At 57.9% G+C, this 25,328-nt stretch overlaps 2 protein-coding genes across 2 annotated transcripts; one reads left to right on the plus strand and one right to left on the minus strand.

The window, feature by feature from the left end:
* The first annotated feature begins 31 nt into the window (after positions 1 to 31).
* Positions 32 to 2,224, plus strand: FOXS1 (forkhead box S1). Its single transcript, XM_049650947.1, has one exon. The coding sequence runs from the start codon at positions 710 to 712 to the stop codon at positions 1,982 to 1,984; it is 1,275 nt and encodes a 424-aa protein (XP_049506904.1). The 5' UTR covers positions 32 to 709; the 3' UTR covers positions 1,985 to 2,224.
* Positions 2,225 to 11,179: 8,955 nt separating this feature from the next.
* On the minus strand, positions 11,180 to 24,720 carry MYLK2 (myosin light chain kinase 2). Its single transcript, XM_049650950.1, has 13 exons — positions 24,371 to 24,720; positions 23,823 to 23,900; positions 23,372 to 23,726; positions 22,152 to 22,453; positions 20,469 to 20,574; positions 19,776 to 19,869; positions 17,424 to 17,533; positions 17,198 to 17,339; positions 14,604 to 14,674; positions 14,331 to 14,459; positions 13,390 to 13,542; positions 13,057 to 13,189; positions 11,180 to 12,133 (listed from the first exon to the last, which is right to left on the minus strand). Exons 1-13 carry the CDS (start codon positions 24,420 to 24,422, stop codon positions 12,053 to 12,055), a joined length of 1,806 nt encoding a protein of 601 aa, XP_049506907.1. The 5' UTR covers positions 24,423 to 24,720; the 3' UTR covers positions 11,180 to 12,052.
* Between the last annotated feature and the right edge of the window lie 608 nt (positions 24,721 to 25,328).

The following is a 25,328-nucleotide window of genomic DNA, read 5'->3' on the forward strand; positions in this document are numbered from 1 at the left end:
GTGGAGGGGGGAGGTCTCTGCCTAGATGGCCGTCCTCTCCACAGCGGTCACTAGAGGGCGCCAGAGCTCAGAATACTGGGTTTGGCGGTTCTCCTCGCCTCCATGGGGCCGCGCCCCTCACACACCGCGGAGCTAGGAGGGTAGCAGTATTGTGACCTCAAGGGCTGTGCACTGCCGGGAGAGGGGGGCGGGTCTGGGGCAGGGAGAAAGGAGACCCCAGGCCCGGAAGGAGAAGGAGAGGAGAAAAGGGGAGCTGGAGGCAGGGACTTGAGGGCCCCTGGGGCTTTTCCCACAGGACTCCCAGTTCTCTAGATCAGCCCCTTTGATTCTGCCTCTTGTCTCTCTCATCAGTGTGCATCTCTCTCTGTCTCTCTGCCCTACACATCTTGTGTCTGTGCCTGTGTCTCTGTCTCTTGGTCTTTCACTCTGTCTCTGTAGCTTTATTTGTTTCGGTGACTCTTAACTGTCTCCATATAGCGTGTGTGCGCGCGTGCGTGTCTGGCTCTGTCTGTTCTTTCTGTCTCTGTCTTACCTTCGTCTCTCTAGGTATGTCTCTGCCTCTGTCTCGCTGTGTGCGTCACTGTTTCTCTTGTTATGTCTTTACCTCTCTGTGTCTTTCTCTCTGTTTTTAACTGCCTCTGTCTCTTTCTGTTTCTGTCTCTCGCTCGGTTTGCATGTCCTGTCCCTTGCAGCCACCACCCCCCAGCACATGTGGGCTGAGGGTCTCAGTCCCTTCCCTCCTATCTCCTCACCCCTGGCAGCTGTGCAGTTTCCCAGTCCTGGCCTCCCTGCCCGCCCCTCTTGGGCCTTAGGGGAGCGGGGTGAGGGAGGAAGGGAGGGCAGCCTGGTGGGCCCACCCCTTTTTGCCTTTCCAGGCTGGGAGGCTGGGCCAGTGAGCCTTTTAACCAGCCGGGGCAGGCTGTGCGGGACACCAGCCTTGGACGCAGTGCCTGGCCCCTCTGTGGTCCCGGCCGCCGCCAGCCCGGCCAGCATGCAGCAACAGCCCCTGCCTGGGCCCTTGGCCCCTGCGGCTGAGCCGACCAAGCCTCCCTACAGCTACATAGCTCTGATTGCCATGGCCATCCAGAGCTCCCCAGGACAGCGGGCCACACTCAGCGGCATTTACCGCTACATCATGGGCCGCTTCGCCTTCTATCGCCACAACCGGCCCGGCTGGCAGAACAGCATCCGCCACAACCTGTCACTCAATGAGTGCTTTGTCAAGGTGCCCCGTGATGACCGCAAGCCAGGCAAGGGCAGCTATTGGACGCTGGACCCCGACTGCCACGACATGTTTGAGCACGGCAGCTTCCTGCGCCGACGCCGACGCTTCACCCGGCGAGCAGGTGCCGAGGGAGCCAAGGGCCCTGCCAAGGCACGCCGTGGACCCCTCAGAGTGACCAGCCAGGATTCGGGAGTCCCCGACGCCACAACTGGCAGGCAGTGCCCGTTCCCGCCGGAGCTGCCAGAGCCCAAGGGCCTAAGCTTCGGGGGTCTGGTGGGGGCCTTGCCAGCTACCGTGTGCCCTGCAACCACTGACGCCAGGCCTCGGCCACCCATGGAGCCCAAAGAGATGCCCGCACCTAAGCCTGCAGGCCCGGGGGAGCTCCCTGTGGCCCCCTCGTCTTCCCCGTGCCCAGCATATGGCTTTCCTGCTGGCTTCTCTGAGGCTGAGGGTTTCAGTAAGGCCCCCACGCCCATCTTGACCCCAGAGGTGGGCGTTGGGAGCAGCTACCAGTGCCGGCTGCAGGCACTGAATTTCTGCATGGGGACTGACCCAGGCCTTGAACACCTCTTGGCCTCAGCAGCCCCCTCTCCTGCACCACCCACTCCTCCAGCCTCACTCCGGGCCCCGCTGCCCCTGCCAGCTGACCCCAAGGAACCTTGGGTTGCAGGCAGCTTCTCTGTCCAGGGAGGTTCCAGCTACCCATTGGGGCTGACCCCCTGCCTATACCGGACACCAGGAATGTTCTTCTTTGAGTGAAGCCAGCCCGGCCTCGGGCAGTCCCTGCAGGGTGAGCCTGACTCTAGGATCTGGGGCACTCTCAAGGGACCCGGGCCTGGCAAGCCAACGACAGCTGGGACAGGAAGCCAAGATTGGAGTAGCGAACACGCAGCCAGGCCCCAGGGCCTCTGGACAGACTTGAGGGAGAGGGGAGGCAGGGCCCCCATGGGATTTACTCTGTGGCTCTCAGGGCCAATAAAAGCAGTATGATGATGGTCAGCCTGCTGGATGGTTGGGGACTGAGGGCTGGGACGCCTGGCTCTGTGTGCAGTGGCTGTGGTTGTGGGGTTGCGGGGCAGAGTCAGGGGATCCTGGGTGGAAATGTCCCATATGAGGCTTTCTCTTGCTGGGGACTTTCTCAGGGAGTTTCCCAGGAAAGTGGAGGAAGGGGGAGCAGGGAATAGGGAAGAGAGAAAAGGAGTGTAGCCAAGAGATACCAGGCAGGGGGTGAATATGGGCTGGCCTGAGGGGCTGATTCTCCAGCCCCAAACTCTGTGACTCAGCACCCCCCCATTATCTGTGGTCATAATAACTGTGACCATTTGTGGCATTTATTCTGCCGTGGGTTTGTGTATATCCTTTCCCCAGACCCTATGCAATTCAGGATGTTATCCCCATTTTCCAGTGGTGGAAACTGAGGCTCAGAGAGTTCGGGGCTCATTAGCTCCGACCCCAGATGGCAAATAAGTGGCTATGCCCCCAGCCCCTGACCCGCAGTGAGGAAGCAGGGGTGGCACATGGGAGGAGAGCTGGTGGTGACCCCCAGGGTAGGAGAGGCTTTTCTGGAATCCTGGAATGCCAACACCAACAAGGCACCCTTGCCCCTTTGCACAGACAGGGAGCCCAAGGCTCAAAAAGGCAGACCCCAGTCCCTTTGCATTTTCCACATGAATGGGGGACCTCCCTGAGCCCCCAGCTCTCCAAGGCCCCCTGATGACTCTTTAAGAAAGCATTTCTCTTATGAGGGAAGTGTGACTGTCCTGGATACAGATCAGAAGTGACTGAGCCCTGATTTTGGCCTCCTCTGGCCATCCCCCTCGGCAGAAGCAAAAGACGTGGGTATATTCGTGGCCCCTATCAGAGGAACAGACTCAGGGACCTGAAACCTCAGTGTCCCCACCCCCTTCAATACTCAGCGTTGCTGAGGCACAGGGCTTCCTTGTGGAGCCTCAATGCCCCATCTGGATCCTGGGTATAGGGAGAAAAGAGAGAGGCCAGGGATACTGGGGAAACCCCCTTTCTGGCATTTGCTGTAGGGGCTTTGAGGGTCTTCTGTCCCACGAGGTGACACCCAGGGGTCTGGAGACCCCTTGGTCGGGCAGGCGGCACAGTGCCTCCAGAGGCCCTCACTCGGGCAGGCGGCCATGCTGATTTCAGTCTCTGCTGCTCTGTCCTCCCTCAGCAGGTCCCCTGGGGCCAGGGAGGAAGCGAGCCTGGCTGGACAGTCCCTACTGTCTGGTTCCCACAGACTCCAGAGCCGCCAGGGTGGAGGGGGGACCTGCAGGGTGGGGGCTCACTGTGACCGGAAGGGGTTGGGAAAATGCCTGGCCAGCTGTGGAGGCCCTCCCCACCACGTGCGCGGGACCCCAGCCTGGAGTCCATCTAGCAATGGGGAGAAGGAGAGAGGGTTTGTTCTGTCTCGTCACGTCTAGGCAGCCTCATGGGTGAGGAGTAGGGGGAAGTCCTGGGTGTGCAAGGCATGGGTGAGGAGAGGGGAAGGAGGCGCTTGTGTGGGTTTGTTCTGAGGTGTGTGTGTGTGTGTGTGTGTGTGTGTGTGTGTGTGTAATGCACAAATAGTTACAGAGACAGGGACAAACAGATTCAGGGGGGTAAGAGTTCTTTCTCAGTTGGGTCAGGGAAAGAGGCCTCTGGCGGGCACTGTTCCCTGTGGTGCATTCCTGTGGAGACCTGGTGACCCCAGTCCCTTCCCAGCTTGTGTCCTGAACTAGTAGGAAGATGGGGAGGCTGGCCTGACGTCAGGGAGCCCCGGCCTCTGCATCCTGCTCCAGCCATCCTCTGAGGAGGTTAGCATCTGAACTGGGGTAGGGGGTGGGGGTGCCTGAGGAGAACATGCAAAAAAGTCTCAACCACACCCTGGTGCACAAATCCACTAGGGGCACGAGCCCTCTCTCCACGTCCCTCTCTGACCCCCAACATAGTCAAGAAGTGAAGACAGGCCCCTCTGCTCCAATCCCCAAGCAGGACCCAGGGCTCAGTGCCTGCCTTGGACTCCCTCTATGATTCTGGAAGTGTGCCCATTGCTCTGGGTCCTGATTTTACTTCCTTTGCCCAGCGGGGGCTGGAGGAAGGGCAGCCTGACTCTGAGTCTGCGTCCCAGGGGAGGGTCCGACATGGGAGACTGCCTGGAAGGGATCCCATCTCCAGAGGTGTTGGACCAGGAGGCCCAGACACCATGATCTCATGTTGCCCTCTGCTTGCTGCCCAGCCGGAGGACCCCACCCACTGGGCCTCCTGCCCTCACATTCTTTCCATGACCAACAGACGCCCTGTGCTCCTGCCTGGCCACCCCCACCTGGAGGAGCGGACAGTGCTTAGCAGAGATCCAGAATGCCTATGCGGGGGCCAACCCAGAGAGAGCACCTCAGTACAGATGGCCCAGACCCAGGCCAGAGAAGGCAAGTGATGTGCCCAAGGCCACACAGCAAAGCAGGAGCAGGGAACCCCTCTGCTGCCTTAACTGTATAGCTCTTGGAGGACAGGGGCTGTCCCATGTGACTCTGCTTAAGGGACCCTCCTTCCTGGAGGCTTGTCTGTCTCCAGAAGGGGATCCCAACCCCTTCCCCTCTTCCCCAGCAGGTCAGAGTGGGGAAGGGTGCCCAGCTGTCTTGCAGAGGCAGGCTAAATCAAATTCTGAAATGGTAGAATCAGTGGTATTTAAGAATATTCCAGAGCTTTTAATCACAGCAGCTTAGATTCTTGGAATATCAGTGCTTAAAGGGCGTGTCCTGCCCAATTTCTGAATCCCTTCTATACCAAGAAGTGCATGTCACGTGGGGTTCCAGGAAAGGGGAGCCCACTGCCTTCAGAGGCCACCCCTTCCCGCCCAAGTCTGGCAGCTCTGAGGGGCTTTCAGGAAGTTCTTCACCTGCTGGTCCTCCGGTCTCTGCTCTCCCTGCCCCCAGGGAAGGCCGCCACCCCCACCCGCAGGGCTGGGCCTTCCTCAGACTCCTCCACCCTCCACATTTTATCTCCCCGCCGCTCTTTCGCCCACCCGCTTCCTTCCCCGGTTTATGGCATTCCACTGTTCAGAGCTCAACGCTCCCCACACCCCAGACAGCGCCTGAGCCAGGGGCCCGGAGACCCTGTCCTGATGAGGGCGGGCCACTCTGAGGCTGCCACACTAATGAGGACAAAGGGGGAGGTTGGGCCGGCCAGCCTGTCATGTCTGCCTGCAGCGAGTATACAGAACCTTGCGATCCAGTCTTCAGCCAAAACAGGCTGTCCCAACACAGGCTCCCATCACTCCCGAAGGCCAGGCTGCCAGGGGCTAAAAGCAGGAGCTCTGGAGCCCAACTGGCTGGGTTCACATCCCAGCTCTGTCACTTCCTTGCTGTGCAACTTTGAGCAAGTGGACTTGCCTCTCTGAAGACCACTCTGTTCATTCGTAACCTGGGGGTAATGATTTCAGCTCCCAGGACTGGTATGTGCAAAGCCTCATCCTACATACCATGATTACAATTCAGCCAACAAGAATGACATCGGAACTTAAGACAGCCCCACTGAAGGGCCTGGTGACCTCAGCCCGGTCTGTCTGCCCCTTCCTTTGCTGGGGGTGGGGGGGGGGGAGGGCAAACTTCTGTCCCCCGACATCCGGAGGTGCCTAATCCCTACTCCCTCCCCACTGGTTAACTGGGTGGTGACAGGGAGGCAGCTGGTGGGGCCAAAGGAAGTGGTTCCAGGCTAAAAACAGGCCATTTAGTCACACAGCCAGAATCCTGCGTGGTGGCCCCTGGAAAGCCAAGGGCTGCCTCCTCCTGACCACAGCCCTCAGGGAGCCCTGATCTGTTTTGGATACAAATGAGAGGCTGATCCTCCTGCTCCTGAAGACAGCCAACTCACTGGTGAGTGTCGTTTCCACTTCTAGGCCCTTACGCCGGCCGTCCCCTCCACCTGGCACGCTCACTCCCCACGGGCTGACCTCTCAACATCCAGAGGCCAAGTTAAATACCACCTTCTCAGAGAAGCCTCCCTCATCCCCCTGATTAGATGCCCCTAGATTATTCTCCATCTCTGCATCCTATTTGTGTCCTCCACCAGGCACCTGTTGCAAAGTGGATTTATGCATTTCTATGCGTATTCACTTTTTATTGTGTCTCTGCCTTAGAATGTAAGCTTCAGGGAGGAGGGGTTGGGTCTGCCTTATTCATTTTACCTACTTCCCTAGCCCAGTGACTAGCACACAGCAGGCCCTCAATAAAGGTTTGCTGAGTGGAAAAATGGAGTCATGGCCACCCTCCCATTCATCCATTCGCCCTGGATTAAATCTCAGAGGAGCCCCCAGGGGCTCCCTGACCCATTCAGAGCAAAAGCCCACATCCCATGGGCCCGTGCCGTCTGGCTCTGCCCCTGCCAGCCCCGTTCTCACTCCAAACAGCCTTTGTACCTGCTCTTCCTTCTGCCGGGAACAGTCTCCACTAATATGCCCTGAATACCCTTCGATCTCTGTCCAAACGTCCTCAGAGAAGCCTTCCCAGACACTGCCCCCACCCACCCCATCAACGCATTCCAAATTCACTACTGCTGGTCAGAATTCTCCCACCTAGAGGGGCGCCTGGGTGGCTCAGTCGGTTAAGTGTCCAACTTCGGCTCAGGTCATGATCTCACGATCCGTGAGTTCGAGCCCCGTGTCGGGCTCTGTGCTGACAGCTCGGAGCCTGGAGCCTGTTTCGGATTCTGTGTCTCCCTCTCTCTCTGCCCCTCCCCCATTCATGCTCTGTCTCTCTCTGTCTCAAAAATAAATAAACATTTAAAAAAAATTTAAAAAAAAAAAAGAATTCTCCCACCTAGAATAAAGTTCCCCAAGGCCAGAGATTTGTGTCTCCTGGCTGTTCCAGACCTAGAACACTGTCTGGAACACTGTAGGGGCTGAAGAAATAGTTGTGGAACAAGTAAGCTCAGCAGTCTATGCCACCTGCTCTATCCACACACCCCATGTAATGCACTGTCTCTGGGGGGCAGGTGCTATTATTACCCCATTTTACAGACAGGAAACTGAGGCTCAGAGAGGGCAAATAAGTAGATTTGAACCCCATTCTGTGTGACCCGAGTGCAGTCTCCCTGTCATCAGCCTGTCTCCCTAGAGGCTCATGAGACCTGCGTCTGCCTCCGGTCCCCAACAGTTCTCTTTAACCTCTCAAGCCAACCTGGCCCAGCCTCCTTCTGGACTCCCTGCCTCCAGTCTCCCTCTCTCACTCACCGACCTCCCTGGCTTCAGAGATCCTTGTAAACCACAGATCTGGCCCTGTGCCTCCTTTGCTCAAAACCCCTCCATGTCTCCCTATTGCCATACTGGAATGCTCCAAGACAAGCTTGCCCTTAGCTACAAGTCTTTGGACATGTGATCTCTTCTGCCTGGAACACCCACCTCATGCCATCTGGAAAAAGCCTGCCCCTTATTTGCCCTCAGCTTGGATGTCACTCGCCGCCATTGAAAAGAAGAGAATGGGGGTTAGTGTCTTCTTCTGAGGCCCTCCAGCTTCGCCCTGACCCCCAACCTCCCACCTGGTAGGGTTCCAGACGTTGTGAGCTCCCTGGGGGTGGGGACCGTGCCCACAGTTCACCTCTGGGTTCTAGCTTGGGGCCAGGCCCAAAGAAGGGACTCAACAAACAGCTGTGACATGATTGGATGTGTCAGAAGTAGGACTGTCTGCTTTGCATCGTGACCCCACTGTTTACTGGCTGGGAACCCAGAGACCTGTCCACAAACTCCCTGAACCTCAGCTGCCTCATCTGGATGAAATACCTAAGGAAAATACCCACTCACAGGGTGAGGATGAAATGAGTTCATAAATGGAAATCACTCGGTACTGTGCCTGGCGCTCAGTAAATCGCAGCGTTAACGTGCCGAAAGGAACAGGTGTGTGGGCAGCTGCACGAATGGGAGCTCGGCGCAGGTATGCACCTCCTTCAGGGCCAACGCTGGCCGCTTCACACCCTCGGGCAACACTGTCACTGGCTGAATCTTTTCCCACCACTGCCCCGTTGGGTCCAAGGTGGCCAGTGGAATTCAAGGCCACTGGACGCAGACAGGAAGAGGCAGCGTCACCAGGCCTGGTGTAATCCAAACCAGATGCGGCCTCAGACCCATGGGGGTGGTCACTGTGGGCCTGGCCAAGGCCCAGAGGCAGGAAATAGTCTTGGAGGAACGCTTTCTGGACTGGAATCAGCCAGGAGGAGCTGTTCCATTGAGGGTGTTAACCCTTCTTAGCCCACAAGGGGGTGCCCAGGACCCTGAGCAGGGAGGGGAAGCTCATGGCCCTGTGGCCCCAGGAAGCACGTTGCAGGGAAGATCACAGCGTCAGCATTGTAACGGGCCCCATGCCTGAGGAACCGACCCACAACCAGATACTACGGTCGGTCGGGCACAACCAGCTAGGGGATACTCACAGCTGGCACCCGGGACTTGAAGAATCACAGACCAGAGCCTTGGCCCTGGCCCTGGCTCCAGCTGGCAGGCCCCAAAGAGCCATGGATTCACTCTCTCCACCAGGATGGCCCCTAGGGTGAGAAGCTTTTTCCTGCGAGGCTGCTGGGGATGGGGGTTCTAGTGGTGGTAATGGGGCTGGGGCCCAGGCCTGCCCAGAGGCAGAAACTCAGCCCCACACTGAAGGCTGCCACCGTAGCTTTTTTTCTGAGTGTGCTCTGTGGCCCTTGGAGGGGACAAAATCTCTCTGAACCCTCATTTCCCCATCCATATTGTTGAGTCTATATCCTTTACCTCCAGAGACCAGGGGAGGCACAAAGGAGGGCCCCTGATAAATCAAAAAGAGCCTTCCAAGATGCGCTCCTAGGAGGTGATAGGGACAGAAGCAGTGATCAGCCCTGTTCCACGGTTCTGGGTGGGCTTCCTTCTAGGACATGTTCATTTACTGTGTGGTCTTGGGCAAGTCACCTGCCCTCTCTGAACCTGTTTCCTCAGCTGTGAAATATGGTAAATGGGCACCCTATCCCATCTTGCGACTGTCACAATGGCCCTAGGGGTAGCAGTGGGGAGCAGAGCTGAGGCTGTCGTTTGCATACCGTAGAGGAGGAGACTGAGACTTGCACCCAGAGTCCAGGGGCCTGGGTTCTCTGCTGAGGGGCCTTCCTTGTTTTGGCCTCGGTTTCCCCAGCTGGATCCAGGCCCTGGATCTCTGCTGTGGCCGGACCTCATTTCCTCACCCCCCGCCCCACGGCTGTGACTCATCCCTCATCATCACGCTGTGTGGCCGAGGCTCAGCCTGGGTGGGGGCCAGCGACTGAGAGAACTCAGAGGAAACCACAGGCCTGGCCCAGCTGGCAGGTGGTGAGCAGGCAGGCGGGCAGGCAGGCCGGCAGGGATCTACAGCCCTGGGGGCCTTGCCCATAAGCACGAGTCCCATCAAGAGCCCAAGACAGGCTCCCCAGGCTTCTCAAACCCTGAGTGCAAGACCCCCAGGCTTAGTCCCCAAAGTCTGCCACACCCCGCCCGTGTGGCACCTGCTGCCGTGGGACGCTGCACTCACCTGCTGGTACAGGGCCAGGGTAGGGGGTGAGAACCCTGGCCTTGCCCTCCAGGCCAATATTCACGGAGGCAGGGGAGGTAGGGGTGAACTGTCAAGGTCTCGGTGGGTGGGCAAGTCCAAGATTTCTCAAAAGGTAGGCAGTGTAACTGTTAAGAGCAGGGGCTCTGGGCCCCATAGTCCGGGTACAAATCCTGGCTCTGCCATCGACGAGCTGTGTGACCCTGAGAAAGTGGCTTAACCTCCCTGAGGCTTGGTTTCCCCATCTGAGAAATGGACATAACACAGTGCCTGCCACGCGGGCTCACCATGAGTAATCAGTGCAACCATGAACACATAGAGCTGGACCAGGGCTGGTACCCAGCAGGGCTCAATGCGTTGGAACTGCTGTCCCTGCCATTCCTGCTGGAACCAGTTCACCCCGAGCAGGCAGACCCGCTGTCCCACGTAGGCCAGTCCCACCTCTGACTCAGCTGTCCTCACAGCCAGAAAGACTGTGCCCTATTAGTGTTAAGCTCTCTTGCCCCCTGGGCTGCCCTTTCCAGCAGATGGAGCCCCCTCCCCTGCATTGTATGCAGGCCTGGGGCGAAGCAGGCTGTGGCCCACAGGGAAGAGCAGAGAACAGCTCTCTCCTCCCCCTCGCCCACCCCCCCAGGCCTCTGGGGAGACCCCCATCCCTGCAGCTCCAGCGAAGGCACCACAGTCCTGCCCGAACTTCTGATGCCACCCGGAGCCTCTGTTTTCTGCTCACACCTTGTTCTGGCGAGAAGCAGGGTGTGCGCATGAGCAGAGCCTTGCTCTGGGGGACAGAAGAGTTCATTTCATGCTCCAGCTTCTGACCTGTTGAATAGCCTTCAAGTTCCTTCCCCTCTCTAAGGCTCAGTTTTCTCCTCTGTAAAATAGAAATAATAAGAATATTGGGGCACCTGGGTGGCTCAGTCGGTTGAGAGCCCCACTTCGGCTTGGGTCATGATCTCGCCGTCTGTGAGTTCGAGCCCCGCGTCGGGCTCTGTGCTGACAGCTCAGAGCCTGGAGCCTGCTTCGCATTCTGTGTCTCCCTCGCTCTCTGCCCCTCCCCCACTCATGCTCTGTCTCTCTCTCTCTCTGTCAAAAATAAACATTAAAAAAATTTTTTAAAAGCAATAATAAGCTTACAGTGAGAGAAAAATGAGTTAACGTCCATACAAGCACTTGACTGGAGCCTGGCACACAGTAAGCATCCAATAATGGTGCTGTGACAGATGAGCAAACCGAGGCACAAAGTAGGGAAGCCCCTGGCCCCGATCGCGGGCTGGGCAGTGTGGCTCCCGGGGCTGCGCCGGTAACCACCCCACCATGCACTCAAGTGCCACTAGAGTGCCCGGCACGTGGCAGCGTTTGGTGGACAGCAGTCCTCTCTGACCTCACCCGAGTGCGGGCACACACACATACAGGGAAGGGAGCCACATCCAACCTGTACATTTATTTACAAGGCACAAGCTGAGAGCAGGTTGGGGACTGCCCAATGGCTTTCCCCCTCCTCCTGGGCCTGCTGACCCCATCATCTGAAGCCGTGGATGACCCTTGGGATGAGGGTCCAGAGTGGCTGGGTTGGGCCAGCCTGGCCCTCAGGCACGCTTGGGGTGGTCTCCCTGTCCCCCAGGCCTCTCCCCTCACCCTCCGCCAGGCCTGGGCTGGGCGTCCTTCTCTCACACGGAGTTCCTGTGTGTTGGTGGTCGTAAGGAAGGTGGGCGGGGGCCGGGCCGCGCCGGGCCAGATGGTGTGTACTAGGCCTTATCTGTTGGGAGCGGGGAGGCGGGCGGGGGCATGGAGGTCCTCTTTCACAAAGCCTGCTCTGTTCCCCTGGCAGCTGGGCCTCAGGAATTGGCCTCGCTGCCTTCCTGCCCCACCAAGGGCCTCCCAACCACAACCGCAGAAGCCCCACGTGCTGGGACCCCCAGCCTTCCTGTTCCAGCTAGGAGCAAGCCCCGGCCAGGGATGCCCCAGGTGAGGCCAAGCAGGGGTCACCGGGGTAGCAATTCCAAGAGGGGGAGCCAGGGAGGGGACAACAGGGCCTGTGGCATCTGGGCTGTGACAGACGGGCCGGGGAGGGCCCTGTCTGGGGAGGCGTTAGCAGGATCGATTCAGGCCACATCTGAGGCGGCTCACGTCGGGGAAGCAGTCGCTGCGCGGGGTCGTGGGGAGCCCCGAGCCTCCCAGCCTGGCGCAGCCTTGTCCTAGCCAGCCCACCCTGGGGATCTGGCCCGTCTTCTCTGGCCTTCTGGGCTGTGTGGCCTCAGCCCCGGCCACTGTGCAGCTGCGTCCAGGCCTCAGGCGCTCCCGGGGCTCAGACCCCCAGAGCCATGAGTGCCCCCGAGCTGCTGATCTTCTTGAAGCGGTTTGCAGCACTGACGGCAATGAAGTTTTTCTGAGGGATGAGGGAGAAATGTCCCAGTCAGCCTCGGGGCAAAGGAGAAGCTGTGGTCCAGCAGAGCGTCCCCTAAGTAGGTCTCCTTCATTCCCCAAAGGCCAGGTGGAGGGAGGGTGCAGTACCCAGAGTGGCCACAGGAGGTGCCATGATACCTATCTTCCAGGACACCGTCCTTCATTCAACAGGTATGGCAGCCAAACCTGGGTACCTCTCTGCTCTAGATGCTTCGGTGGCTCCTATTTCGCTCCAAGTAAAACATAAGCCCCTTGCTATGGCCAAGTCCCTCCACCCCCTGCCTCCCATCCCTCTCTGATTTCATCTCCCTAACCCCTTGCCTACTCCCCTCCAGCCTTACTGCCCACCCCACCTGTTCCTCACACTTGCCAACCACGCTTCTGCCTCAGGGCCTTTGCACCGGCTATTCCCTCTTCCTGGAACATTCTTCTCCCCAGTATCAGCATGGCTTACTCCTCACTGCTTTCAGGTGTTTTGTTCACATGCTCTCTCACAGTGGGCCTTTCCTGACGACCCTATTAAGAAATGCAACCTCTCCCCTGGCACTCCTGAGCATCCTCATTCTTTTCTAGAGCCCTTCCTTAACCTCTTTTAAGATCCACCCCCCCCCCCCCCACCTACCCAAAGTAAGTCCATAAAAATTAAAATCCTTGTCTCTTTTGTCCACTGACGTGTTCCCCATGCCTAGAAGTGATAGACGCTTCTAGGGGGTGGGTGGAGGGTCACTACTCCAGGAGAGGAACCAGCCCGGGACAGAGAGAGAGAAAAGCCAACCCTGTTTTCCAGACAGGGCTAGGCCTGGTCGATAGAAACTGCCAAGGCAGGGCTGGTGGGGCCTGGGATCTGGTGCCAGGAGCTCTTCCCGCCTGCAGCCCCTCCCTCCTCCCCACCGTGTCCAGTGGTACCTTCCAGCGCCTCTTCATGAGGTATTTCTTAAGCAAGATCTGGGACTTGAGGCGGCGGTTACAGCGCTTGGCTTTCTCTGCCAGGTTGTTGAGCCAGGGGTGGGCGAGGCACTGGGCAGCGCTCATCCGGGCCCTGTGGGAGGGGGCAGTGCGGTGAGGATGGGCGGAATGCCTGCGAAACACCAGAGCCCAGCCGCTGCCCAGCCCTCTTCCTGCCCTGCAGTGCACGCACAAACACACACACACACACACACACACATACACATACACACACACAGGCACGCACGCACTGGGCTTGCACACACGGGGTTTGTGTCCTGGGGTGAGCCTCACCTCTGGTCCTTGACAATGAGGTTGGAGACAAAGTCTTTGGCCTCATCGGACACGGCCTCAAAGGTCTCCTCGTCAAAGTACCAGTTGGCAGAGAGAACGTTGTTTAGGGTCTCTGTGTCATCGTCTCCCAGGAAGGGGGAGAGGCCACTCAGCCTGGAGAGAGGGGATGTCAGGGGGCAGGGAGATGAAATTGGGGACCCTGAGTCACCTTTGGGGGCTCAGGGGATGGAGGCAGATCCTAGAAGGCAGCACCATGAGCTGAAAAGACTCCCAGCTTCTTTTTTTTTTTAATTTTTTTTTAATCTTTATTTTTGAGAGAGAAACAGCATGTGAGCGGGGGAGGAGCAGAGAGAGAGGGAGACACAGAATCCAAAGCAGGCTCCAGGCTCTGAGCTGTCAGCACAGAGCCCGACGCAGGGCTCGAACTCACGAACTGTGAGATCATGACCCGAGCCAAAGTCGGACACTCAACCGACTGAGCCACCCAGGTGCCCCGACCCCCAGCTTCTTGAGTGGGATAGACCTGGGTTTGACTGGCTGGGTGACCTTGGGCAAGTCACTTCCCCTCTCTGAGCCTCACTCTTCTCATCTGTAAAATGGGCATAATCATCCCAGCTTCCCAGGTTACAATGGAGAAGAGGAATGATGAGTGCATAAAAGATGTCTGCTGCCCCTCTGCCCCCACCCTGAGTCATAAAGGTCTGCTGTCCAGAGCCTTAGGCTAGGACACTGTGCCTTTAGGGGCCTTCATTTCTCCATCTACAAAATGGGTACAAAGTTCCCTTCTCTTGGTTCTCCCTAGCACTCCCAACCCCAGCAACCCCCTTCCCGAGAGAGTGGAGAGATGGGACCCACCCCACCAGGACCCCAAGGCCAATTTTGGCCCCAGCTGCCCACCCACATGCCCAGTCCCACAGACACCACATTCTCTCAGGACTCACAGCATATAGGTGATGACCCCCATACTCCACATGTCTGTCTTATCAGAGATTTGGTCATAATTCACCACCTCAGGTGACAGAAACTCTGGGGTCCCAAAATTCACCTTCAGCTTCTCGTTGGGATTATACCTTGGGGGTGAGAGCAAGAGCTCAGAGTGCAGACCCCGGCCTTCGTGCCGGCACCCTCCGCTCCTCCCCTGCCCCCTGCCCACCTCAGAGGCTTGCCCTGCCCTTACCCTCCCCCGCCCCCCCGCGCCCCCACTGAGGTGGTACCTCCGTGCCAGGCCAAAGTCAATGATCTTCACCAAATGGCCCGTGGTGTTGACACACAGGATGTTCTCTGGCTGAGGAGAAGGGGGTGGCCCGGATTGACCTCTGACCTGGCTCACCCTTCGTCCCCACCCAGGTCCACCCATGTCTCGGGCTCTCTGGAGCAGAGGCCCAGGCTGCCGGTGTGGGCGGCCGATCAGTGACCCCCCGGGCCTGCCTGTTCCAGGCACAGATGAGGACCCCGCAGCCCAGAGAGGGACTTTCCCAGGGCAGGGACTGTCCCCTCCCTGCCTCCCTGTTCCCCCCACCAATGTCTAACTAAGGCACCGGGTAGGTGCTCAGCCAAGGCTCCTGGGAATCCTGTGACTCCAGCACAGGTGAGTGTGTGAGTGAAGTTCCTGTGAGGCCGGTCCCTCCCGGCTCTGGGCCTCCATTTTCTCCTCCTGTAACCCGAGGACGCAGGGCTAATCTGAGATTGCAAGGCAGAAACCTTTTTGGTAGTTAACAATGGTTCAAAGGCAGGAGACTTCACACAAAAACCCTGTTTTCCAGATCTTCTGCACCTCCCGAAACAACAGAAGCCCTCGCCTCATGGCCACACACCGCTCGGGGTGAGTTGTCAGTGATCCCCGACGGGTGCTAGTCCCCTGGTTCCCCGGGGGCCTTCACGGCCCTGGCCTGGCCCGTTACACATCTGGGCTCTGTGGGCGTTTGACTAGAGCACCCTGACAGCATGCTTTCTAAAGGCGCTTTCTGAACCGAGGCATCCGCTCAGAGCAGGACTAATGACACCCGCTCACCTGGTGTTCGAACAAAACAGAGAAAGAAAAGAAAGGTCCCAGGGTGCGATCTTTTGAGCGAAGTGACACAGACTCAGACCTCCTCCTGGTCTGAGAGTTCCCGAGGAGCCCTGGGAAGGGCCGTCGGGCCATGGGTCACCCAGCTTACTTGACCACGAAACCCCTCTTTGAGGAGAAACTTACTGCTCTCCTGAAAAAACACATTTCAGGATAGAGAGGCTTCAGAATGAGCTTCTTCCCAGGGCACTTCATTTTAACTGGGGACCCTGCTCTACCCCAGAGGCAGTGGCTTTCACGGGGGGAACAGGAGGCCTCCAATGCCACGTGCAGGCACCAGCTCTGGCCAGAAACTCAGGAGTCACCCTGCTCTTTCCTCTCCCTGCCCTCTGCCCCCTCCCCCATCCAAACCCTTAGCAAATCAGACTGGCTCTAGCTTCAGAATGTAGCCACCGTCTGGCCACCTTCCATCCCTGCCATTGGTCCTGGCCGCCACCCTCTGGGCCCTTGGTCATTACAACCACCCCTCAGATTCCCTGCCGCCACGTTGGCCCGTTGGAACCCATCTCCTTACTCTCCTGGCTTCACTTGTCAGGGCGGATGCTCACAGCACACCCGCCCCGCGGGCTGTCGGAAGGCGCATACGCCCCAAACAGCTCTGACCCCAAATGAGCCCGCGGTACAGGTGCTGGCCAGCCCCGGGCCTGCTCTGGCCTTTGCATGCTCCTCCCAAGTTCACCTCGTACGTCTCCCCGTTACTCTCATGTACTTTTCACAACGCTTTTCCGGTTTCAGATGATCTATTTGAGGAAGGTCCGTTTCCCCCACTAACCTGTAGGCCCCCCCGGGGGGGGGGGGGGGGGAAGCGGCGTGTCCTTCGCCATCCCTATGGTAACGCCCGTGCCCAGCACCGTGCACAGCAGCACAGAAGCAGCCTAGCACCGCACAGATACTCGATACATATTTGTTGAGTGAATGAGCGAAAGGACTATCCACGAGGCCAGCGGGTGCTAACCCACCGCAGTGGTCATGCTCCATATTCTCCACCAGCCCTGCCGATTATCCTGCAAACGTGACACCCAGCACTCACGCTGCCCCTGCTTACTCAGCACCACCGCCCGCATCGCCGAGCTCCAGCTGACCACAGCTGGCATGATGCATAAACCCGATTCGCTCTGTCCCTGACCCCCTACCTGCAAGTTACTGAGCAGGGTCAGAGGAGGGATGTGAATATCCTCTCACTGAACGTTTTTGTTAGTGCCTGTCACGTGTGTGTTGCCGCACTGATGCTATACGTAATTGATTTGTTTTTCTGACTCCCCTTCTGGAACATAAGTTCCCAGAGGGCAGGCGTTTTTATCTGCTTTGTTCACTCCTGATCTCCACCACCTAGAACACTGCCTGGCAGAGAGTAGGCCCTCCACAAATACTTGTGGGATGAATCAATAAACACTCGCAGCGCCTACAAGGGGCCAGCACTGAGGTGGACGCGTTAGCAACACTTAGCAGGTTCATTGCGTGAGACGGTGCGCTTGGGGCTCCCAGGACTGTAAGAGATGTGTACTTAACACTAGACTAGACACCCTGAGAGCTAGGACCAAGTCTCTTTCACTCTGTCTTGTAGCCCTGGCTCCTGGTACTTAGTGAAGACTCAATAAACCCTTCGGGATCTATAGATACAAGGATGGAGGGAGGAAGAGAAGGACCGACGGGAGGGGCGGAGGGATAGCTGGTTGCCACCAGGTTTCAGGTGGTCGGATGCTGCTCCTGACCCCTCCCAGGAGGCCCCAGCTCCAGTACCTTGAGGTCCAGGTGCAGAACCCGCATCTTGTGCATGAAGAGGATCCCATCACAGATCTGCCTGACAAACACCATGGTGTCCACCTCAGTCAGCTGATAGTCCTCATCCACAATCCTCTCGAAGAGCTCGCCGCCCTCGATGCTGTGTGCACAGACCCCTCTACAAGCTTGCCTCCGGGCCGGCTGGCACCCCCACCCGGTCCCCTGCCCCACTGCCAGCACTCACTACTCCATGAACAGGACGATCTCGTGCGAGGTCTCAATGGCCGCGTAGAGCTGGATCAGGTTGCGGTGATTCAGCTGGTTCATAACCTCGATCTCAAGCATCACCATTTCCTGGGGACCAGGGAAGCCAGGGGCCCCACCTGAGTGTCACCACTCCCTGTCCTCCACCCTCCACCCCTCTGCCCTTGGCCGGACCTGTTGGGCCTGGTCCGGACCACTGCCCGGCCTCCTCCCTGCTGGCCTCCCTGCCTCCTGTCTCTCCCCACTCCCGAGACTGTGTCCTTACCCCTGGTCATTCCTGCTGGGACACCATTCCTTTGCCAGATCTTCCCCTTCTCCTCCCGCCTGAACACGGGGGTGCCCGAGGGGCAGTCCTCCGCTCACCACTCTCCCCGGGCATCCTCCTCAAGCCCCAGTACCTGCCGTTCTATCCAAATGTAATTGATCCCCAAATACGTACTTCCACCTCTGACTGCACCCTTGAACTCTAGGCACCAACAGCTCCAAATGCCTAACTGCCATTCCCCTTGGATGTCCAAGTGACATGCGGAGTCTCTCAGGTCCAAATGAAACCCTCGATGTGGCCCCCTCCCCACAACTGAGCTGCCCTCAGCTTGCCTGTTAGCAACAGGGCATGACCCCTGGCCCAGGTGCGCAGGACAGAAAGTTAGAGGCTATCTCAGATTTCCCCGCGTTCTTACTCCCTCACACCCGCCATCAGGAAACCCTCTTGGATTACAAACCCAGTCAGTTCCTTCTCACCTGCTCCATCACTGCCTTCCTAGTCGAGGCTGCTAAACTGTCACTTTCAGAGAGGCTGAAAGCCACCTGTCACACCGGTAGCTGATATCAGCCATGGTAGGAATATTTACACCAGGGAAATTGCCAGATGCCACGAATCAAGCCTCTCCCCCTGCCCGCCCCCTTGCCCCCCAGCATCACGTCACTGCCCAAATTTTTCCCATTTTCCTTGTGATTCTACTCCTTCATTCGTCTCTCACCGCGCTCGTCACTTCCCCAGAGAGGCCTTGACCTCACCACCCTATCTTTATGGCCCCCTTGGCCCCCCACTCCCTGTACCCTGCCTCGCTTTACTTTTCCTGCTAGTGCGTCTCAGTGCCTGACACCATGCTTTGTGCTTGTTTTTAGTTGTCTGCTCCTCCTCTCTAGCTTGTCAGCCCATGAGGACAGGGACCCACGGACTTCACCACCGTGTCCCCGGCACCTGGCACAGCGAATGGCGCAGAAAAAGTACTCAGGAAGAAAGCAGTCAAGAGCTGACTCCAATTAATGTCCACAGCACATGTGTCTTGAGCGTCTAGGCCGAGCCAGGTCCATAACAGAGGCCTGGAGACCCGGCAGTCGAGTAGGGGAGTTGGAGAAAGGCAGAGTCACGTAGAAACTACACGCCTTCCCAGTGTGCATAGAGCCGTGACAGAGGGGCAGGGCTGCAGGCCTCTGGAGCTCCTTCTCATGCTCTTCCCAGGCTCCAGGCCTCTGCAGGTGCTGGGTCTCTGCCTCGAATGCCCATCAGCTCACTTCTCGGCTCCCCTGCCTCAACCCAAGGGTCCCCAGCAGGTCTCTGCCGTTTCTGGCCTTCAGGCCTTTCCCCTCACGGTTCCCCTCTGGTTGAAACTCTCTCCCCTGCCCCGCCACTGGAATCAGCTTCTGCTTCAAGCCTTTGTTCTAGAGAGACCCGCCAGCTGAATCAGGAGCCTTCTCCACAGCCCCTTCCTGACCCCCGCCCCAGCTTTCCTGAGTTCCAGTCCTCACCACAACAGGTTGCTAGACGGTCATCACCTCCTCACACACCTGACTCCCTCCCTCACTTCACGTGAGCCTCTGCCCACATTCATTCATTCATTCATTCATCCACTCATTCACTCATTCCTTAAATAAACACTGCCCTTGGCCTCCTCTGAACCGGGCCCGGGCTGGGTGTGGAGGCACACAGCTCTAGACGGGGCCTGATTACCTTGGCATTCCCTGAAGGCAGAAACCACATTCACTTCCCTTGGGGACCCCAAGGGCCCAGCACAGGGCCTGGCCCAGAGCCCACACTCATGAGTGTTTGCTGAATTGAACCAAACAGAAGGCCTGAATGTCCTGTGCCTAGAAGGGGAAGTCCCAAGGATAAGTTCACTAACTGAGGCGTCTTGTTTATGGGTAGGGGCTTCAGGCCCTGTGGCAGGGTTGTCTGCCTGTCCATCTGTCTATCTGAGTGACCCCTTCAGCAACATCAAGGTCCACACAACAAACCCCTGGTGGAGACATACGGGTAGAGGGAGGTGAGAGGTACCCACTCCCCACTCCAAGGACCCCTTCACACTCCCATGCAGCCAGCCCCTACTACCTTGTCTTTGGGCGTCTGTTTCTTGATGACCTTGGCTGCCAGCTTGAGACCCGTGGCTTTCTCCGTGCAGGTACAGACTGCTCCAAACTTGCCGCTGAAGAGAGAAGAGGTTGGGAGTGAAGGGGTTCCCGGGGACACAGGGCTGAGGTAGGGGGCTTGTGTTCCGTTCCCGTCTGGATCCCCCTCTGTGACAGTACGCTTGTCCCAGCCAGCCTGGCTCCATTCGGAAGCTATGAGCTCCACTGCAGGGACAGGAGCTGAGCCACAAAAACCACGGGCACAGGACAGGTCGGCTCATCCAGAGGATGGCCCCTGGTGTGACAGCTCACAAGCTTGTGGTAAGCATGGGCCCTGGGGCCCTGGGCAAGTCACCTGCGGGTTTTTTTATGAAGCACCTTGCGGGGATCAGGGTGGTGCCTAAAACTGAAACAGCCAGGAAAATACCATTCATCTCCTATGGGCAACACTGAATGGCCGATGGTGTATCTGTGTGAGAGACGGGGGCGTGAGTGCATATCAACCCATGTGACAGCTTGCATACGATGGGGGTTATTAACCACGTAGAAGTAATTGTGTCCACAGAGATCATGTCCAATCGAGGTGTGTGGGGGCCTTGTACATGAAAGACGTGAGGCCCTGGGTGCTCGATGTGCTCCTGCCTGTGGGCCAGGGGCTCCGGGTCCCAGCTCTCACCCGCCCAGCGCCTCCTTGGAGTTCAGGCTGAATTGACTGTGGATGTTCCCAGGCCTCAGCTCCACGATGCGGTGGGGAAAGGGGGCTGGGGGTGGCGGACAGTCATCTGGGGAGGCAGAACAGAGCCATCAGTCGGTGGCAGGAGCTGCTGAGGATGTACCCCGGCACCACCCCCTCCTGCCTGGCCTGGGCCCCATCCAGCAAAGTTCACCAAGTGATGATACCTGGGGGACAGCTGGCTCCAGGATAGGGGCTAGGGGGCCCAGTTTCCAGTTTCAGCTCTGCCACCAACACACAAAATGGCCTTGGGACTCTGTCAGAGGGGGCTCAGCTTCTCCTGGCACAACAATGGGGACAGCTGATTGGATTTCTTAGGCCCTCCCACATTATAAGGTAGGAAGTCTCCATCCCAAGCTATCTGCATTTCCATTAAAGAAAAAAAAAAAAAAAAAAAAAAAAGGCGGGGTGGGGTGGGGACGATAATGGCGGAGCTCCAGATCAGCGTTACTATGTCTGAATGATGGGGTAGGTGATTGGACCTGCCTACCATCCCCTCTAATAACACCACAAGCTGCCCCGAGCTGGGCACCGCCCAAGGGCAGGGCGAGGGCGGGGGGGGGGGGGGGGGGGGGGGGAGACAGGGAAGGCGGTGTTTGGTAGGGAGAGGCTGCCACCTAGCGGTGACGACGGGGAACAGCGGGCCCTGGCGGCCCACAGGCTGAGTCATCGGGAATGGAAACCTCTTTATAAATAGCAAGAGGCAGCAGGGAAGCCGGGCTGGTGATACATTTGACGGCCCTTGGAGGTTGTTCAGGTCCCGTCACCCCGAGGATGTGATTTCTGAAGGGGGCGGGGCAGAGGCTCTGCCGCTGCTTGGGGGAGGAGGCAGTGCTCCTGGCCGCTACCCAGCCGCCAGGCCCTCCCACCCTGTCTGGGTGGCACCGTGCCGCTGACCAGGCGGGCTGACTGGGCTTCCATGGCACCTCAGCCTGGAGGAGGGGGGTGTCAGGACACTCTGGGCTCTCCTGACCCCATCTCACCCCACCCCCACCCCTGCTGCACCCCTGCCCAGGCCTTTTCCCTACTCAGCTGATCCCCAAGCCCGCTCATGCTCTATGTCTCCTCCTTAATAAACCACTAACCCCCCAGCTCCTTGTCTGACCATCAGTTAAGGCCACTCTACAGTCCTGCCCCATCTCACGTGCCCAGCTTCCTTGGTCACTGCTCCCATACACATACACCTGTGCTCCTCAGTTCATGAACCCTCTATGGCTCTCATGACCCTCCCTACCCCCTCCAGGATGCAGTTGAACTACCAAAGCTTGGCCTTTGAGCTCTTCTACAGACTGACTTTAAATTCCACTGTCCAGAGAGTTGGTGCTGCTCCAAAACCTGCCTAATCCCCTCCCCCCTCCCCGCAACCCCATTGTAGACAAAGTAGAAGAGAGTGCAAAAAGTGAGCTCTGGAGTGGGTCTGTTTGGACAGGTACAGATCCTGTCCTGGCTGTGGATTTGGGGCACTCGCTACGTTTCCCCTTCCCCAAGCCTCGGTTTCTCCATCCGAAGGGACCAGGAACTTGTACTTCTTAGAGTTATATGATACTCAGCGCTCCAAACTGGGAGACATGGGGACATCTGGGGAGCCCCTCTCCCTCCCCAGCCCCCAACCTGCCCCTGGCCTACCCAAAATCTGGAAGCAGTCCTCTTCCTTGGCTGTGGGACCAAGGGCCTGCCCCACCTCCGATTTCTCCGAGGGAACAGCCTGGAACTCGATCCCCCTTGAGGTGTCCCCTTGCACCTTAGCCTGGCCATCCTGGCCTGGAGCCTTCTCTCCTGCTTCCTTCTGGCTGCCTGCCGGGATGTCCTTCCCTCCTTCTGCCACTGTGGCTGGCCCGGGATCCGCGGGGCCGGGGGTCACAGGCACCCCTTCAAAGATGAGCTCTGATGCCTCCTTTGGGGGTTTCTCAGCTGGCAGCTTCTCGGGCCTAGAACATGACGATGCAGAGATGATGCCTTTAGCAGTCAGAGCTGTGCTTTGGCCTCCGGGAGGTCTCGATGCTTCCAGAGCCTCTCCTGCAATCTGGAGCTAACACAACCCCCCACCGCTCCCTCAAATGCATGGGGTGATGCATCCAAATTCACTTTGAATGAAGTCAAGGGACATTAATAATACCATAAATGTCTGTGGTCACTATCTTGACTATCAATGCACTAATAGATCATTAATATCTACTAACAGGATTGTTGTTTTGGTTAATTGTTATGTGGCTACAATTAGGGACAGCGTGTGGCTCTTGATTCACGAAGACCGTGGTAATTCAATAGATCATGTATCAATGATATCACGGTATTAACTGATATTAATATATAATTCTGACTGATATGGTGTTACTACTGTGGTTTATAATACATCTCTAATATCGTTCATGTGGTTAGCATTCAGGTAAGTCTAACAGATTGCCGAAGACTGGTGCTATATCATGCTTATGAAAGTATTAGTAATGATCTATCAATCCGATTATTAGTCATCTTTTCGCATTACAGTAAGAAGGTAAGTTATCTTCCCCACCCACCCACCCCCGCCCCGATATCTCAGTCCTGCCCTTGGCTAGAACCAAGTTCATGGAGGAAGGGAAACTCTGGACTCCAGATGCTTAGAGAAGAGGTCTTTGAGGACCTCTCTGTGTTGACATTCCTGGTGTCTACGAACGCTCACCACGTCCTGGTTTCTGCAGGGGCACAAGGTAGTAGAGCCAATGCCCAGGACAGATGCTAGACTGTCTCAGAACCGCCCAATCTAGCACTGAACATGGTGACAACAATGCCCAAAACAGAGGAGCTACGCATGACCTCTGGGGCCAGAGCCTCAGACCCGTCCCCACTGCTGGACAGGGGGCATTCACCTGGAGATGATGGCAGGACAGCTCGGGCTGTGCAGAAAGGCAGGGGAGCCCCTCCTGGCCCCTGCTTGGCCCTCGGCTGCCTTCTTGTGTACCTTGGGCTCTCCGGGGCCCTGGCTGCCTGAGGTCTCCTGCTTGGCCTTGGGCTTCTTGACACTGGCCTCCGCTGTCGCGGTCTGCTGGGGCAGGGCTGCTGCTTGCCCAGCGCTGCCCTCCGCGGGGCCCCCACCCAGGTCGCCTTCTCCCTCGGGGCCCTGGCTGCTCGTTGAGGGTTGGGCCGGGGACCCGTCCCCTTTCTCTAGGGCATCGGCTTTGGCGTCTTTCTTCAGGGTAGGTGGAACAGGTTCCTTCTTTGGGTCTGGGGGCCCAGGTTTTTTCTTTGCATCCGGGGGACTGGTTTCTTCCTTTGGGTTTGAGGGGCCAGGTTCTTTCTTCCCATCTGGCGGCCCAGGACCTTTCTTTGGATCTGGTGGACCAGGCTCTTTCTCCGTAGCCGGGGGTCCCTCACCTGCTGTACCTTTAGGTGCTTTGTCTGCAAAGGAAGTGAGACACCAGTCAGGATCCACCCACCACCCCCAGCCAGGCTGGCCAGAGACCAGCTCTGGGCCCAGGTCCCTACCTAGGCAGCAATTTGCAAATGCTGGTCCCACTGAGCCTCTGGGGTCATCTGATGGGCTCTAGAGATGGGCTGCCGGGATCTGGGAGGCCCTTTTGGGAGACTTCTGGTCCTCTAATGCACCTTGATGCCCCCACCGTCCCTTGCCCAGGATGTTTAGATGCCATGCATGGGGGCTTCCCATTTTCCCATTCTTTCCAGGGAGGGCTTCATGCAGGCCCTCAACCCAGCCCAACGTCACCCAGAGATAGTTGTAATTTCTGGGTCTTTCATACGCCATACAAAAAGGCCTGGGGCACAGAACTCCCACTGAGGAACGGGCCCAGCCCTGGATTCAAACGCCCCTTCCCAGGCTCCTCCCTCTGTCTCCTGCCCCAGCTTGGCACCTGTCGATGGGCTCTGGATTCCCAGCTCGACTGCTCCGTTTGCTGTCGCCATGAGGTAGGGAGGCGTGTGCTTCTGCTTGTCTAACTCAAGTCTTTCTAGCTGCAGAAAGAAGAGTGAGGTGTGTCAGGCTGTCAGATTCCTCCTCTTGTCTGGCCGAGAGGAGCCAGGGCCAGCTGACTGAGGGGAGAAAGGTACCTGGAGCAGAGAGGGGCAACTTGAGGGCCGTCTGACTTGCAGCGGCTGCCCAGAAGCAGTCCTGGGGCAGTTGTAAGGGATTGGGCTGGGTGGGCAGAGGCGGAGGCAGGGGCGCGGGCAGGGGAGGCGGGGACGGAGGAGAGGATCTCTTACACCAGGGGCCATGCAGCTCGGACTGCCACCACCTGTCACTCTTGGCCCCCGTTCAGAGGACACGGCATTCTTCCCACAGACCGACTGGGGGGAGAGTAGTGTTGGGAGAAGCAGGAAGAGAAAAGGGAGGGGGACATCTGGGGCCCTGAGGGAGCAGCCTTTTCCCAGGCCTTGTCTGGTGTCACCGGCTTGGACAGGATCAGGAAGGGGGCCTGGCACACCAGGGGGTCTTGGGCGGGGCTGGAGGACAAGGCTATGCTCAGGCCGGGCCCTGGCTCTGCCCACCTGCGTGCCATGTCTCCTGGGGTTTCCCAGAAGCTGGTTAGAGCCATGCAGGCCTGGGGCTATTCACCCTGACCCCCCTGCCCAGCTCTGCGCCCATGATCCCTGCCCCTGGCATCCAGACCTACTTGGGGCATCTTTCGGTAAGAAATTGTCTCGGGGACATTTGCTCAACATGCCCATGGGCCTGAAAGCCTTTTCTTTTGAAGATATGTTTTTCTTGGGCTCCCCAGGAGACAGAGGCTGCCCCAAGCAGCAGTGGGAGACGGTCAGTGCTCAGGGCCACCCCACCAAGCAGATTCGTTCTCCCCCGAAGCCTGTTTGGAA

Source organism: Panthera uncia (genome assembly GCF_023721935.1).
Source record: "Panthera uncia isolate 11264 chromosome A3 unlocalized genomic scaffold, Puncia_PCG_1.0 HiC_scaffold_11, whole genome shotgun sequence".
Taxonomy (NCBI): domain Eukaryota; kingdom Metazoa; phylum Chordata; class Mammalia; order Carnivora; family Felidae; genus Panthera; species Panthera uncia.

Bases quoted from the DNA above. Each gene is read 5' to 3' on its own strand.
- FOXS1 (XM_049650947.1), top strand. From the start codon at position 710: ATGTGGGCTGAGGGTCTCAGTCCCTTCCCTCCTATCTCCTCACCCCTG.
- MYLK2 (XM_049650950.1), bottom strand. From the start codon at position 24,422: ATGGCGACAGCAAACGGAGCAGTCGAGCTGGGAATCCAGAGCCCATCG. The intron at 20,575-22,151 runs GTAGGCCAGGGG...CTGCCTCCCCAG, and splicing joins GGACTGCTTCCAGATTTTGG to ATGACTGTCCGCCACCCCCA. The intron at 19,870-20,468 runs GTGAGAGCTGGG...TTCTCTCTTCAG, and splicing joins TCCAAGGAGGCGCTGGGCGG to CGGCAAGTTTGGAGCAGTCT.